The 16762-nt window shown below is 43.7% G+C and overlaps 1 protein-coding gene across 1 annotated transcript in view; it reads right to left on the reverse strand.

Moving 5' to 3' along the window:
- Positions 1-2773: 2773 nt before the first annotated feature.
- PANX1 (pannexin 1) overlaps positions 2774-16762 on the reverse strand; it is a 61977-nt gene continuing 47988 nt past the window's right edge. The window contains exons 4-5 of the mRNA XM_066586856.1: positions 14391-15049; positions 2774-12097 (exon numbers count right to left, since the gene is read on the reverse strand). Coding sequence (XP_066442953.1) covers positions 12018-12097; positions 14391-15049 — 739 coding nt within the window. The 3' untranslated portion in view covers positions 2774-12017. The remainder of the gene's footprint in view (positions 12098-14390; positions 15050-16762) is intronic.

Genomic DNA, 16762 nt, shown 5'->3' on the forward strand with positions numbered 1-16762 from the left:
CTCAGTTCTCTTCTTTAACTTCCCAACCAACACCTAAAGGCAAGTATTGTGCCTGACTTGGCTATAATTGACCACAGTCGCCTCGCAATGTTTTTCAAAATGAATCTGTTACAATTTGGAGCCGTAGCTGCCGGCTTACCCCACCAGGCGGCCATAATACAAATCCTGCATTTGTCTTCAGCAAGCACTTGCTCCAGTGTCTGTTCACTGACGGCAGCCCAGAGGGCATGCACCCATGCGGGTGCGCTCTTAGAGGGCCAGCACACCTTACCAATTCTTTATTTTTTTTTCTGCACAAGTGGGGCCTGAAATTTATTCAGCTGTGCCCTGAAATCCAATGGGTGTTCCCTCCATTATAGGCCTACCCGTGTGTCCGATAAGTAGATTGGGGCTAAACACAGAAGAACGAGTGTTATACAATGTTGGGTGCATCTCCTGAGTTTTTCCTGCTTGAAACAAAGAAAACTGTCTTGAAAGTGCCATATGTGTAATTAAAAAAAAAAGAAAATGTATTTTTCACCTGCTTTATAATAATTTTTGCAAAAAAATTGTAGGTTTAGAATGCTCAGTCCACACCTAGATACATCGGCTGTGGGAGTCTAGATTTCAAAATGGGGTCACTTGTGGGGGCGGTTTATCGTTTTGGCAGCTTGATGCCTTCAGTTGGTTGTTCCCTCCATTGCAGGCCTAGTGATGTGTCCAGTAAGCAGATTGGGGCCACAATGGGTATGTTTCTGAATACAGGGCAAACCGGAGTATCCATTTTGGGGGGAAAGACTTCATTCATATGTGTGCTACACAAAAAAAAACAGTTTTTAAAATGATACAATTGCCAAAAAATGAAACTCTTATTTTTTTCCTTCTGCTTTGCTTAAATTCATTCAAAAAGGATGGGGTCAAGATATGCTGTACACACCTAGATGAATTCGTTAAGGGGTCTAGTTTTCAAAATGGGGTCATTTGTGGGGGTTCTCTATCGTTTTGGCCGTTCAAGGGCTCTACAAGTGGGCAATGGGGCCTAAATCACCTTCAAGCAAAATTTCTGTTCAAAAAGCCACCAGCTGCTCCTTTCGGTTTGGGCCCCCTTGTGCACAGACACATAAGATTAGGGCCACAACGGGTATGTTTCTGAACACAGGACAAACAGGGGCATCCATTTTGGGGTACAAAACCTGTCTTTAAAATAAAATATTTGCAAATATATGAAATTGTGTTTTTTCCCTGAAAAGAAACTGTGGGGTCAAAATACTGCTGACACCGCTCAGTGAATATATTAAAGGGGTTCTGTCATTAGAAAAAAAAATTCAATACTTACCCATTCCATTACAGGCAGCCTTCCTACCGCATCTTCTTCTCACCCATCTTCTCCTGACTCCTCCAGTTCCCCGACTCATCTCACCTCCAGCCGGCCAGATCCTCTTCTTGCTGTTATGTAGCATCCATTCACAACAGTTTACTTCCTGCAGCGCAGTGAATACCACGAGTGACGTAGCATTCACTGCCTAGCAGGGAATGCTGAATCCTTGGCAGCCTGCTTTAGCCTGGGGTCTCGCCACGAGTATTCTTATAGTATACAAATACTCACGTCGAGACACCGCGCATGCGCAGTTGTGGCAATAGCCCGTGCCAGCGCACTAAACCAGGCTGCTGCTGATTCAGCATTCCCTGCTAGGCAGTGAATGCTATATCAGTGGTGACTGGGTACACTGACCTGCAGGAAGCAGAATGCTGAGAATGTACGCTACATCACAGGAAATATAAAGAAACAACTGGCTGGAGGTCACGTGACTCGGGGGACTGCAGGAGCCAGGAAAAGATTGGTGAGAAGATCTGGTAAGAAGACTGCCTGGGGAGGAATAGGTAAGTATAGATTTTTTTTTATGACAGAATCTCTGTAAGGGGTACATTTTTTAAAATAGTGGTCATTTGTGGGGGTATCTATTATTCTGACACCTATGAGCCTTTGCAATCTTGGCTTGGTGCAGGAAATCAAAAATGTTCCTCAAAATTTTAATAAGTAATGTTAAATTTGTACGTCTTAATGGTATTAAAACCTAAAGTTTTACAAATGTGCTTCCAGAATAAAGAAAACAGATGGAAATATATGTTTCATCAAAAATGTGCAGAGTATGTTTGCGTATTGCAGTTGAAAATGTGAAAAAAATGACAATTTTTTCAAAATGTTTTCAATCTTGGCGCTTTTAATAAATATACACAAATTCTAATCGGTCTATTTTTACCACCTAAATGAAGTACAAAATGTGGCAAAAAGAAACAATGTCAGAATCACCTGGATATGCAAAACCAAGTTATTTTCTGTTAAAAGTGACACATCAAATTTCCAAAATCTGGCCTGGTCATTAAGGTGCAAACAGGCTTGATCACTAAGAGGTTAAGGGAGGTCAACCGTAGTCCAAAGCAAGCAGTGTTGTTCTGGTCTATGGGTACAGCAAGCCAATACTTTTTTATATTATAACATACTGCATACGCTTGATGGATGGCGAAAAGGTAAACAGCCCCTAAGAAAAGTGTCCAAAGAGTGGAAGCATTCGGCTTAGATGTGTCCTAGAGAAAGATCATCGTCCACCATTGTGTCCTCAGAACAACCACCTTACCACCCACTTATTAAACTGGTAAAGTGGCACTTTTGTTATGCAGCTCTTGAAGAAAATTACGTTTTAAGACTCTGGAATTAAAAATCCTCTTGAGCGGTCCGAGGCCCTCTCTCTAAAGGCCAGCCTACGCAGAAGTGGAGAATGAGAGAACAGGCCGGTACAAGAAGTTTCTTTTTATTACGCCGCAGATGTTCTCTCAGTGGAAAACTCATTACAGGAAGATCGGAAACCCTGAGGAGCTCCAGCGCTTGCAACAACAACGCCCAGCATGTTCTCACAGCAGGCATGCTGGGAGTTGTACGTTCTGCAACAGCTGCAGATCATTGTACACGCTCAATAGATACATCAGTCTGTGTAGAATATACGCAGCATACAGATATACACATACCATAAGTAAGAGGCATTGGAAGAGCGGTAAGAGTGTGGGGGGTTTCCAGCGCAGTAGTAGCACACTTTTGTGTAGCAGCACTTTATGAATACAGCATAAAAAACGTTCCCGAAGGATGCGGCTTATTAGGATGCTTTCATACAGTGCAGAATTATTACACACCTAAGGGCTCAATACAGAGAGGATAAAGCCCATTGACTTCAACGGGTTTGTTCTTATTTCTGTATTTCACGCACACTAAAACAAAATAGGACGTGTCTATGGTAGGTGCGCAAATGCAAACTCAATATGCGTGCAAATAAATGTGCAATACGCTGCACAATTCAGTGAAAAAAAAAACACTTTAGATGTGAGGGTCTGCACATAGGAACAGGCCCTGTGTGCACAAAAAGTACAGAACTGTGCACAGATAAGTGTGCAAATCGACCGTGTACAATTGCACATACACTCGTTTGAAGGAGCCCTAAGGACCCAGAAAATTCTGCACTCAAATCCATCTATATGTGGACCACAGAGCAGATGAACACGCCCTGCATGCGCAAAAGTTACATTAAAATGTGCCGATATGCTTGCAAATCAACCTCGTTCATAGAACAAATACGTTGTGCTAAAGCATGTGCATTTGCCCATGTGAAGGAGCCCTACAGACTGTGTCACGCGGGCGTGACTATGTGCAATGTGCGTCGCGCATCTGTGTGTTCTACTGTACTTTTTGCGCACACAAAATGGTGCGCATTTGTGTACGCAAAAAACTACCATGCTCCCATTCATTGAAAGGGGCAATTAAGTTATTTAGTTCAATATGTGCGCAACTGCGCAAGAAAATAGAGCACTTATGTATTAACCCCTTAAGTGGCACGCCCGGAAAATCTTCGGGGGTTGCTGCACTGACCATGCAGTTAAACCCCGGAAGATTCCAGATGACTGCTCAGTGCTCTACACATTTCAGCACTAGAGCTGTCCACGGAAAACTTCCATTGTTTAACTGCATGGTCAGTGCAGCAAGCCCCGAAGATTTTCCGGGCGTGCCACTAAAGGGGTTAAGACATAAGTCTATGCTCATCCCATGGGGCAGCTGGTAGGCATGAGTTGAGGTTGCCTAGAAATGAATTGTCTTGCTGTCTGGTTGACTACTGTCCTATCACCCACTGCTACATATAAAGGATTAGCCACTAGGAATTCTTTCCACTGCAGAAGACATGAAGGGCTTTTCTAAATCTAACACAGATGGTTTAAGCATAAATACAAAGTATAAAATAGTCCCGAGACATGCGCCATATTTACAATGCATTGAACAGTCAATTCTTGCATATTTGTATCCAACAATATTCAGTTTGGGGGTGCGACATAATTTATTGCAAACACATACTAAATGTCTAAAGAGAAAATTACAGTATAAAACTGTCAGACTGCCCAGGGCAACATAGTGTGTAAGGTTGTATGAAGACACGTCCATCCAGTTCAGTCCATTATACTACAGTGTTGATCCAGAAGAAGACAAAAACGTTCATGGAGGTAGAAACCAAAAAAATTCCTTGGTCAGACTCTGTTGAAGTGCTTTGTAATTTGCAGTGCATACACTAAAATAAGCAGATACACATAATGAACAATTATGGCATTATTGCTGACAAAAGTGGTAGATAGTAGCAAAAAGTTCAGTTAGGTTGACAATCTTTTGACTTCCTTTTTGGGTGAAAATACATACCTACTTAAAAGGGCTAAAAAACATGGCTGCTTTCTTACAGAACCAGCGCCACTCTTCTCATGGTTCAGGTATTGCAGCTCAGCCCCACTGAAGACACAAGTCATGGAAAACCACTGTAGTCTATCTAGAAGCAAGCAGCCATGTTTTCATAATGTCATACAACTGATTTCAAAAGGGTTTTCCGGACAAAGCCTATTGATGGCCTATCCTCAGGATAAGTTATCGATAGTTAATCACTGCGGACCTGCCACTTGGCATCCCCAGCGATGTGCCGATCACCTTAAAAAGTTCCAGACAACCCATTTAAATACCTTCCAACAAAATAATAGGCGATAGCACAAGATGTTATAAAGCTTCCAGATAAAAACACATGCAAAACAAGGGAAGGTAGGAAGAAGAAAGACAAGATTCTCGTCTGTCTTTACCGAGAGGAAGTATCACGGAAGACACTGTACAGCCAAAGCAGACTGGCTTTTAGATTTATGATGAACCACATTTTTTACACCGAAACGCGTTTTAAGAAAGCAGAAAATCATGTTTTTGGAACAGCTCATTATTGCTCATCTTAGTCACCAACTGAAGGCACTTGCTCCTCAGTAAGGCAGAGTAAGGTATAGAAAAAAGTGTAAGGCCATACTTGACATTCCTTTGTGTTTCATCTTCTTTACAACGCTCTTTTTTTGCTGTTTTATAAATTGTAACTCTATATACTGCAATTTTATGACAAATTACACGTCTGCAAACCCTTTCGCAGGACTATCAGCTGTGGTGACAGGTCTGCTTTAGTGAATACTTGACATTCCCCCACAAAAATAACAATTCTGTAGGATTTTTTTTGCTTGGTAGTGACATTCCTCTGTTATTCCTCCTGAAAAATGTATGAAGAAATTGACAACTGGGTTTTATAATTTGCATTAAGTTTCGTGTTGCAACACAGTCTGGCATTTTTCAAACACTACTGATGATATTAGTATATCTACAAGGGGTAGAAATGAGCAAACCAAACCTGCAGAACCCCAAATCTGGTTAAACATTCCGAAAAGCTTGTCTTGGTGACAACACAAGCCTCCGGCAATTCACTGCGGCCAACTGGAAGTTCAGAAAACTCCCTAAAACGAGTATTGAACACTTGGTGTGTGATTTATCGGATGTGCCTGCACGGTGTTTTCCTTGTTCTTCCTGTTCAGCAGAATATAACTTTTGAAAAGTTTGCTTGTCTCTAACTAGAGGAGTGTCAACATCTAGTTGTAAATGTAATCATACAATACCAGGAGGAATAATAGAGGAACTACATAACAGAGAGTTCTTAAAAAATAAGACACTGCAGAGACGGGCGTACCTACAGGGGATGCAGCAGGGGTAGCAGTCGCAACGGGGCCCCGGAGCCTTAGGGGGTCAAGAAGAACCTTCATCCCATAAGAAGACACCAGTATTATACATAGCACATGGTAGGTAAGGGGCCCTGTTAGACTTTTCATCGAGGCTCAAGAGATTCTAGTGTGCCTCTGTCCAGACCTGCTATTTCTTGGAGAATTCAAGTCTTCAGTATAACAGACAGGCTAACAGGTTCTCTTTGGAGACATCCAAAGCTTCAGCAATGGGTAACACCGGAGGAAGCAGCCGGCCCTGCAACGGTCCTACAGGAGATGACACTTCACACACTATTATTCCTACTCTTTACATCAGTGCCATGGGGTCATCTTCAGCTGTCATACGTGCCTTATGTTCTAAAAGACCACGAACCCCCCTTAAAGTAGTTCTACCTAATCTACTAACCAAGGGCAGCATAGGATAGAGGTGGAGATACTGCGCTCAGAAATATGAAGCTTCCTATGATGCGATTCAGTAATTTCATGCAAAATGCTGTTCGACTGCTAGGACTTTAGAGAAAGCCTGTGAGTCCTGCCTCCCCCATCCACAAGCATGGATTGTCAGCCCACCTATATACAAACTCATATTCTTTCTCTACAAGTGTGTGTGGGTAGGATGTGGGGGGAGAGGTAGCATAGTAAATATACACATTTATCCAATTCAGCCTATTACACCCCAATGTTGATCCAGAAGAAGGCAAAAAAAAACAATGAGGTAGAAGCCAATTTTCCCCATTTTGTGGAAAAAAATTCCTTCCTGACTCCAAAGCAGGGCTCATAGACTGTCGGTGGGTGGGGCAAACAGGACTCACAGGCTTTCTCTATAAGTATACAGGGGGAAGCAAGAGTCACAGGCTTTCTCCATAAGTGGGTGGAGCAAACAGGACTAACAGGCTTTCTCCATAAGTGGGTGGGGCAAACAGGACTCACAGGCTTTCTCTATAAGTATACAGGGGGAAGCAAGAGTCACAGGCTTTCTCCATAAGTGGGCGGAGCAAACAGGACTAACAGGCTTTCTCCATAAGTGGGCAGGGCAAACAGGACTCACAGGCTTTCTCAATAAGTGGGCGGGGCAAACAGGACTCACAGGCTTTCTCTATAAGTATACAGGGGGAAGCAGGACTCACAGGCTTTCTCCATAAGTGGGCAGGGCAAACAGGACTCACAGGCTTTCTCTATAAGTATACAGGGGGAAGCAGGACTCACAGGCTTTCTCCATAAGTGGGTAGGGAAAGCAGGACTCACAGACTTTCTCCATAAGTGGGTAGGGAAAGCAGGACTCACACGCTTTCTCTATAAGTATACAGGGGGAAGCAGGACTCACAGGCTTTCTCCATAAGTGGGTAGGGAAAGCAGGACTCACAGGCTTTCTCCATAAGTGGGCAGGGCAAACAAGACTCACAGGCTTTCTCTATAAGTATAGAGGGGGAAGCAGGACTCACAGGCTTTCTCTATAAGTGGGTAGGGAAAGCAGGACTCACAGGCTTTCTCCATAAGTGGGTAGGGAAAGAAGGACTCACAGGCTTATTTCTATCAGTGAGTGGGGAAAGAGGAATTCATGGGCTTCTTCAATGAATTCTAGTAGCAGGTAAACAACTTATTGCATGAAATACTGAATCAAATCACTGACAACTATATACATATATTTGCGCTCAGCGTCTAACCATTCAATGCTTCCCTCAGAGAGGAGACCTGACAGATGCTTTTATTATACCTTATATTGATCTACCAATAGCTGTCTGACCTATAAACGGTACATACTGTAAGATTACCACTAGTCATTGCTCCTGCAAGAACAAACACCAATCACACAGGTGGAAATTTCCATATATGTAAGCTAGTAAAGAAATACGTACAATTACAGTAAATGGGTCAAGCGAAGAAATAATCTTTTTGCCCGATTACCCCGTGCTCATGATGTACACAGCTCTATATATTCAGGTAATCTCCAGCAACCGAGAAGCACAAAGACCGCACGTCCCTGACTGTTCATGGACAATGGAGTTTTTTGGGTATTATCCACCATTCTATGGAGCGATTGTCACTTCTGCGCTGTTGGTCAGCAGCGGGGGTCTGCTCCGGACTGAATGCTCCACACTAACAAATTGTTAGAGGAAAGTTACCAAACTTCAAAAATGACTACAAATAACTTCTGGATTGTGCAGATTCCCAGTAATAGCATTAAAGGGTTTTTAGAAATTAAGCCAGCTGAGTGGTTGGGTGATTGTCAGAGATATGTCTCCTGAGATCCCTGCAGAGCCGTTGTTCTTGCTGGAGTAATTTCTGCGCAGTAACTGAAGTATTATATGCTGGCCATCCACAGAAGTGGTCGTCCGAGTACTACATGGATGGGTGGGTTCCAAAGTGGGGTTGAGGCCCAAATGAACTAGCCCCCTTGATGACATCTATATGCCCTAATAGGGTATATGAAAAAGGGGTTGTCTTAGTGAGACAAATCCTTAAAGTGACCCAAGACCGGAAGAGGGAAGGAGTTATATAACCTGCCGTTGGTTCCTCCGATCCACCAGTTCACGGCCCCGTTTTCCGTTGTCCAAGATGGCTACTGTAATCTTATAGCTATGCAATGTACACTGTATATTGGTCAGAGCTGATCATGTGAGCAGTGCTGGCTAATCAAAGAGCAAGTGTATTGCATTGGTAGTCTAACACTACCAATGCACTGTGTGATTAGTCGGAAAATTCTAGCAGCCATCTTGAATGATCGAACTCCTACTAAACCCTGAACCAAAGAGGCCATGACACTCTATGGAGTACCAGAGTACTTTTTAAGACTGTATGAACCATGTAGATTGGTAGATTGTACATAATGTAGTGTTAAAAGCTTCATGTAGAATGAAACTACATCTCCAAGGATGGAAAGCAGCAGTGTAGGGCAGTGTAGAAGCTCAGCTAAGTGGCAAGTGGTGCATCCATCAGAAACGTGCTGCGGTCCCATGTTTATATAAGTTTGCTTGAGATGAGCTACTGGTTCCGGGTGTTGCAGCCATAATATGGATGTGGCCGTCTTAAACCGGCCTAACTCCTAAGTCAACAGGCTTCTCAAGATATACTATTCGCTTCACCAGGTGCCCTAAAAGTTTTATCCTTAAAACAAAAGAAACACTACAAACTAACACTAGTTCACATTATATCCATAGAAAGCCCATCTGAAGTGCACATCTAACACTAGAAATCAGAAGATGCCAAGAAGGATCAGTGGTTACAGAAACAGCGACCACTAAAGCAACACTCAATACAAATAAAAGATACCAGCAACACTGATTAGGTTATATTCCTCTTCCTCAGCCCTTTCTGTCCATATTGCAGTCCAAAATGTGAAAAAATGTGAAAAAATAAGTCCATGCGAGTCCTAAATTCTCTACATTTTACATCCCCCATCCTTCTCACAAGCCTATCTCTGGCTGGGAGGTAGCTTTCTGCAGCAAGCATCCTCCCCATTTCCTCTGAGCATGTGTTCTCCTTATACAAACTGGCTTGCAGCACTTCTTTTTCTAGTGTTTTCTGGTGCAAATTAGAGACGGAGATTCTAAACAGATCTGAAGACCTAAAAAGACGGGAATCGCGGGTCGTAAAAGGTACAATGTTTAATGTTGGGACCCATCTGATCGTGGCAAATATACACTAAGAACGTCCCATGTAAAGTATAATAAATAGAGCAATAATGCAAACTAAATGTATTACAATAAGGTTTGCATATATATTAGCGCCTGCAGGGTGCCAGCACGGCTTATGGGGTCTGGGATATTCATAGCATACACCGATGCTAGGAACAGGTTGCCCATCTATCTACGCAGTAGTGGGGAGAGAACTATGGCCGGACTCATATTGCGTATCTGTAATATCTCACACGGCGATAACGCTTTTACAGACAATTCCCCGTTTTACGGTTCGGGCCGTAAAGTCAGCGCATTACTTATTTATTAGGGAGAGTTAGACACCAAAAATCTCCATCTGCCTTCATTATATAGTCATAGCATCAAACAGTGCCATGTACAAAGCTAGCGGTATGAAGCTGCCAGCTACAGGCACAATACATGAGATATAATGTATACAGGTGCCCTGAAGGGGGACACTTAATATGCTGCTCCAAGACGGATCTGTATCCATATTTAATGGCGGGGTTATCACTCGCCTGGAGCACAGAATACAGAAAGTAAGCAAATAAGTTACAGGGAGATGTAAAGCAACAAGTATTTGTCAACAACGTTGCTTTAGGGGTGTTTTGATTGCTTATGAACCCCCATAACTGCTAAAACAGGGTACTCTATAGGATGAACTAAGAGGGATAGGTTGTTTCCTTATACCAAGAACCCACCCCCTCTTCTAGCAAGGGAAGCATTAGTTCAATAACTGCTATGAAAATCTGTATGCAATGTTGCCCCCTAGTGGCGGTTGTGGGCAGCTAGAATGTCATTGTTTAACTCAACAACTACAGTATGTGGTGGGAAGCAGCGAGTCCGAAGCTCCAACCATTAAAAAGATGTTATAATGGTCTCTATGAAATATGTGTACATATTAGCTTTGTCCTAGACCACCTTCAATAAGACTCTTAACCCCTTTAAGGGGCTCTCCAAGACTAAAATATTCATGATCTAATCCCAGGATAGATGGCAATCCGCTGCCTGAGCCCACCGCCAATCAGCTGTTTAAAAAGGCCACGGTGCTTAGGTGAGTGCTGCGGGTTCTTCTCTAGCCAGTGACATCTATATATTCATCATGTGACCTATGTGCAGCTCATTGAATGGAATTGAGCTGCTATACCAGGCATGGCCACTACAAAATGAACAGCGCTGTTAACAGGCAACTGCGCTCCATCAAAAATCATTGCCTCTTCAAACTGAGTTGGTGGACCCCCACCGATCAGATATTGATGAATATCAATATCCTAGTCCCGGATAACCCCTTTAAGAGCCAAATTCAGCTCTGCTACATCCAGTTTACTGCAGCAAAAAAAGATCAAACATGGCCATAACGCCATGGGAGCACCAGCGATGCTTCATTCAAGTGATCAGTGGGGATTCTGGCTGACGGACCCCTATAGTGTCAACGTCTGACATCTTCAGTGAGGTTTGTCTAGAGGATCAGAGGGTATTTAGATGCGCAAAGAAATAAAACCTTTCCTACTGCAGCATAGGGTCTGGTCAGTTAGAGACACGTCTATTATAAGTGCATTGATTGATTCTTGGAAGACACAGGTATTCCTTGGGGAGATCCAGTTAATACGGAGCAATGCTCGCTGGGAAAAAGTATGCAAAATTGCTCTTATCCAGAAGGAAAAAAGCTGACTCTTTAGTGCCACCTAGAGGCTATCCCATGGCATATCACACAGCCAACCAGAACCCTGCTCTGTGCTGATGATGGGGAACAACTCCAAAAGACTATCGGTCCTAGACTTTGATATCTTTCACATGGTGACCACCTATAGGTGGCACTAGAGGCAGCTTCCTTCCGGAGGAGAGCCAATTAGAGACCTAGGTGTATATAAGACAAAAAATTTCAGCAGGACAGGTTCAGTGCTATTTTTTTAACAAAAATATTTCAACATAAACTTAAAAACATCCTAAAAACACTTATTATACGGTTTTACCAGTTTTTACCCAGTTTTTCAGTTTTTTTGACATCCACTGTTGATTTTACTTTTTTTTTTTTACTTTGAGGCACTAAATACCTAAAAGGCAAAACTGGTCAGTCCGTAGTAGTATGATTGACAGCTTATAATAATATCGTAAACAGTCTCCGGACAGAAGCAGCATATTGCTGTCTTGAAGGAACAGCTTCACATTACTTCTTCTTATGTCCCCTTGCCAGTAAGACCTGAGAAGTAATATTTCGGCAGTGGCTATGGACCAGCTGTCTGCCCACGTGATGAATACTTGGAGCGGCTGCTGTAAACATTATTGGAGAGGTCGAGGCGTTGATCAGCATGATGAATCTAGGAGTCTCTGCCTGACTTTCTTATCGTCGGTAGACGTCTTCACGCCGTCATTTGTGGTGACATCTATGAAGAAAAGAACACAACATAATAGAAAAACTTTATACTTCATATTTTAGGTGCAGATTGGGTTTGAACCAGCATGTAAAGTCTTACTTCCTAGTTCTGTGTCGGTGTAGTGGAGAAGGAGTCACAATAGAGAGCAGGGAGAGGATCCCAGCCTGTTACTCTCAACTCTTCCCTATATAGCCAGCAGTGACTCCAGGGAGAAGGGACACGGGAACTTTCTTAATGTTATCACCCCTCTTTACCAATTGATGGGAGACAACGATTTTTTTTTTCGATTTTTTTTTTTTACCTCCTATGCCGGAGCAAACTTTATTTACTCTGAATCAGGATCACAGAGATTTTAGGTCTTTTCAGTTCTGGGGATTATATAATATGCCAAAGAAGGAAAATAGGGACAATCTGCAACTCTGCCCCTCAAGTAATGACCTTTCTTGCTACAGTGTCACTCTGTGCCCCCTTAAATTAATGACTTTCTGAGCTATAGTACCCCTTTGAGCTCAAATGAATAGTGCCATACTAAGTCCCTCAAACTAATCGTACCCTTCTGTACTCCCTCAAACTAATAGAGCCCCTTTGAGCCCATCAGTATAATATACTCCCTCTGAGGTCTCTCAAAATGATAGTGCCCATCTGAGTCCCACAAACTAATAGTGCTCATCCGTGTGATTTCAAAACAGTGTCCCCTCAAACTATTAGTGTCCCTCTGAGCCCCTCAAAGTAATAATAACCATCTGCATCCCCTAACATAGTGCCTCCTAAAGTCCCTCAAACTAATAGTACCCTGTCAAACCGTGCCCCCGGAAAGTAATAGTACCCCTCTGTGTTTCCCCAATCTAATAGTGCTCCTCTGTGCTCCCCCAAATTAATAGAATTCATCTATGTGCCATCAAACTAACAGCCCCTCAAAATAGTGCCCCTCAAACTAATAGTGCCCTTTCAAACAGTGCCCCTGTGTGTCCATGTAAACTAGTAGTGCCTCCCTGAGCTCAAAGTAACAATACCCCTCTGTACTACCTAAAAATGAGTGATCGTTCAAACTGTGCCCCTCTGTACCCCCTCAAATTAATAGTGCTCCTCCAAGTCTCCCAAAACTAATAGTGCCCCTCTCCGCCCCTTCAAACTAATAGTGTCAAAATAAGCACCACTCCGAGTCTCTCAAACTAATAGTGCTTCTTCGTGGCCCTTCAAACTAATACTGCCCCTTTGAGTTCCTCAAAGTAATAATATCTCTGTGTCCCCACAAAATGATCGTTCCCTGAGTATTTCCAACTAATAGCGTCCCTTTTTGCTCCCTTAAACTAATAGTGCCCCTGTGTCCCCTCAAACTATCAGTACCCCTCTGTGCCCCCCGCAGTCCGCAGCTTCCTCTCAATACTCCAGCCACAGAGGACTAACTTTAACTCATGCTGCCACAGGTCAGATCGTGACTCCATGCAGTGCGGAGCCCAACCCCTCCCCGTCTCCTGCTGTCCAGCGCAGGGAGTGAGAGCAAGAGACAGAAGGAGAAGTCTGTCTCTGCAGCAGCACACGTTAAGTTTCTCCTCCCTTCTTATGTATGCCCCTGATTGTATTCCTGAGGACACCGATACAGTTGAAATTGGTACAGCGCCCAAAAATTAGGACTGCCCCACCACAAGTGGAATGGTTGGAAGGCATGATGCAGACACAAACTCTGTGCATCTTGAATTTTGACGTTTGGGAGGTGTTGTGCGTCTCTGATTCTGCTCACGTCAGACTTTGATGCCAAAACATGAATTTTTTATGCATGGATTGCTTTGATGTAAAGTTGCATGAAGACGCCTACGACTGTAACGTGCCAAATGGCGTTTTCAAAATGTGCTGGGTTTCCACTTTCAGAAAAAATAAGGGTATGATTTTTTCTTTATTCAGGTTTTATTTGGGTTTGTCAAAAGTGTGGTAACTGTTTTGAAAGTGAAAGGGTTAACCCTTTCCAATCCACTGTCTGCCGTCTAAAGACATTCTGATTTAAGGCTGTAAAGCTCCGATGTTGGAAGATGTCCGTCGGGGTTCTCTTACTGTATATTGCCAGCCTCTCTGCTGTCGGAGCCTATCCAATGTGTCACCTCATGCAGTACTGGGTTCAGCCAGCAGATAGCGCCGTTGTATAACAGCAGAAAAAGAGTAAGCCCCCTAGGAAAACCAGGATACAAATTGGATTGGAAAGGGTTAATACAAATCTCAAGTAACGGCGCAAGGATTAAAGGGATGTGATCAGCTGTAAATCGGCAGTCCCTCCCACAGCGCTATGGAAGGCAAATCTAAAATTTACCTTTAAGCTCAGTAGAGTTTGACCCTTCCGGCGGCTGAGTTGCGGTTTTGAACGCCGTTTGCTTCCCATCGACCGCGTCTGTCTTCACAGTCCCCAACGTTGTCAGAAGCTGCATGGTGTCAAAGTCTTCTCCCGTGTTCTTTAAGTTCTCCAGCACCTTGAGGAATTTGTAAGATTTCAGCTCGCTTACGTTTTCTTCCAAGAACAGAAGGAAGATGCAGAGGTCGTCGTACGTCTTGGAGTGACACTGGTGAATGTTGAAGGTGGGAAGCACCTCGTAGACGGTCAGGACGTTGGCGCGCTTCCTGTACGGGACCAGCATGGTGTAGAGAACAAAAGGCATGATGAGACAGTAGACAATCAGGTTAATGTAACTGAGCAAGCGGAAGACTCCCACCGCGATCAGCTTGCACTGGATCAAGGACGGGAGCGTGGTGTCATTCTTCAGGATGCCGGTGCGGATGTTGCAGCTGAACTCGTCCGTCAAGGAGAAGAGACTGATGTAGTAGCCGAGGTAGATACAGGCCAAGAGTATAATCACCAGCGTCAAGGAGCGGCAGATGAGGTACTTGGTGATTAGATTGTAAGAGACCTTCTTTGTCTTCAGATACTGTTCCACAAATGGGTACTTGAAGTGTCCGTCTGATATCTCCCACGCGCTGCGGATAAATGAGTATTAGACATGCTAATGAAGCCAATCAGTAGTCAGTGCTTTCACTTATCATATTCATTAGACATTGCACTACATCCCCTTTACTGGGTCTTCTGTTCCAGGATCTAAAATAATCAAGTCAATGGGAGGAAATATGATATAAGAAAAGAAAAAAAATTACTCCACTCTTTAACCCTTTAAAGCTTGCTTGCTACTTAAAGCGACCCTCTGATTTCAGCACAGAAGTCTGTTCTAAGACAGGATGGGCGTACATTACCTGCTGTTGTTCTTCACTGCCGCCCCTCCAATCCGCCACTTTGGGACCCCTGTTTTGCTCTCTGACTGGCCAGTGCTGATCACATGAGCAGCTTTGGCCAATCAGGGAGCAAGTACAGTGCATTAGTAGTCTAACACTAGCAATGCATTGTGGGGATTAGGTAGTCCTAGCATTGCGTTGGCCAACTTGAATGGCTGCAAATGGTACACGAAACCAGTAGATCAGAGGGACAGTATAGAAGAACAGCTGCAGGTAATCTACCCCGTCCTCCTCAGGTCCTGGTACAGAACTGTGTCCCCAGAAATGGGGGGTCGCTTAAAGGATGTGGAAAATTTGGGGCTTTTTTTTTTATCTCCACTGTTCAAAAGTAGAGATGAGCGAACGTACTCGGTAAGGGCGATTTCGCAATCGAGCACCGCGATTTTTGAGTACTTCACTACTCGGGTGAAAAGTACTCGGGGGCGTTGTGGGTGAGCGGGGGGTTGCAGAGGGGAGTGGGGGGGAGAGATGGAGAGAGAGGGCTCCCCCCTGTTCCCCGCTGCTACCCCCCACTCCCATCTGCAACCCCCCGCCCCACAGCGCACCCGAGTACTTTTCACCCGAGTAGTGAAGTACTCGAAAATCGCGGTGCTCGATTGCGAAATCCCCTTACCGAGTACGTTCGCTCATCTCTATTCAAAAGCCATAACTTTTTTATTTTGCCATCAACATAGCTATATGAAAGTTTCCTTATTGCGAGGCGAGATGTAGTTTTTATTGGGGTATTTTGGGGTGTATATAATGTATTATAGAACTTTTAGTAATTTTTGGGGGAGATGCAATGAAAAACATCAATTCTGCCCTTTTTTTTAAGGTGTTCTCCATGCGGTATAAATGACATAACTTTTTTCTGCAGATCAGTCTGATTACAATGATAACTACTGAAAGGCAAGGTCAGCATTGACCACAGCATGCAAGGGGTTAATAGTCGTGATCAGTTATGTCTAATCCCAGCCATTGCAGTGGGCCCCAAGTTGTTAGTTGCAGCCGCAGCCCTGCGATGATCATGCAGGTACATCTCCTGACGTGCTATTACATTAGACAACCATTTAGTTCCCATGACGTACTAGTGTGGGTAAAGGATATTTTCCCGACAAGGCTGGTTTCTTTGCAGAATGAGCTATAGTACCGTATGTATTGGTGCATGTTACGATACATATAATTTGATTAACTTTTACAGATTTTTGAGGGACGAGGAAAAAAAACTGCAATCCCATGATGATCAGCTAGCTACCATTGAGTCCTCAGTTGGAAAAAGTACTGTCCAGCCAGTTATGACAACACCTTTGCATCCTCGGGCATACAGTTATGTTCTGGGCATGCAGGCTTTGTATGGAGTGGGACTATCGAGTCTGACAGCATGGACACCGGCAGGCGGGTAGGCAGGGGCGTAACTATAGAGGA

The sequence above is a fragment of the Eleutherodactylus coqui genome, chromosome 1 (assembly GCF_035609145.1).
Source record: "Eleutherodactylus coqui strain aEleCoq1 chromosome 1, aEleCoq1.hap1, whole genome shotgun sequence".
NCBI lineage: Eukaryota > Metazoa > Chordata > Amphibia > Anura > Eleutherodactylidae > Eleutherodactylus > Eleutherodactylus coqui.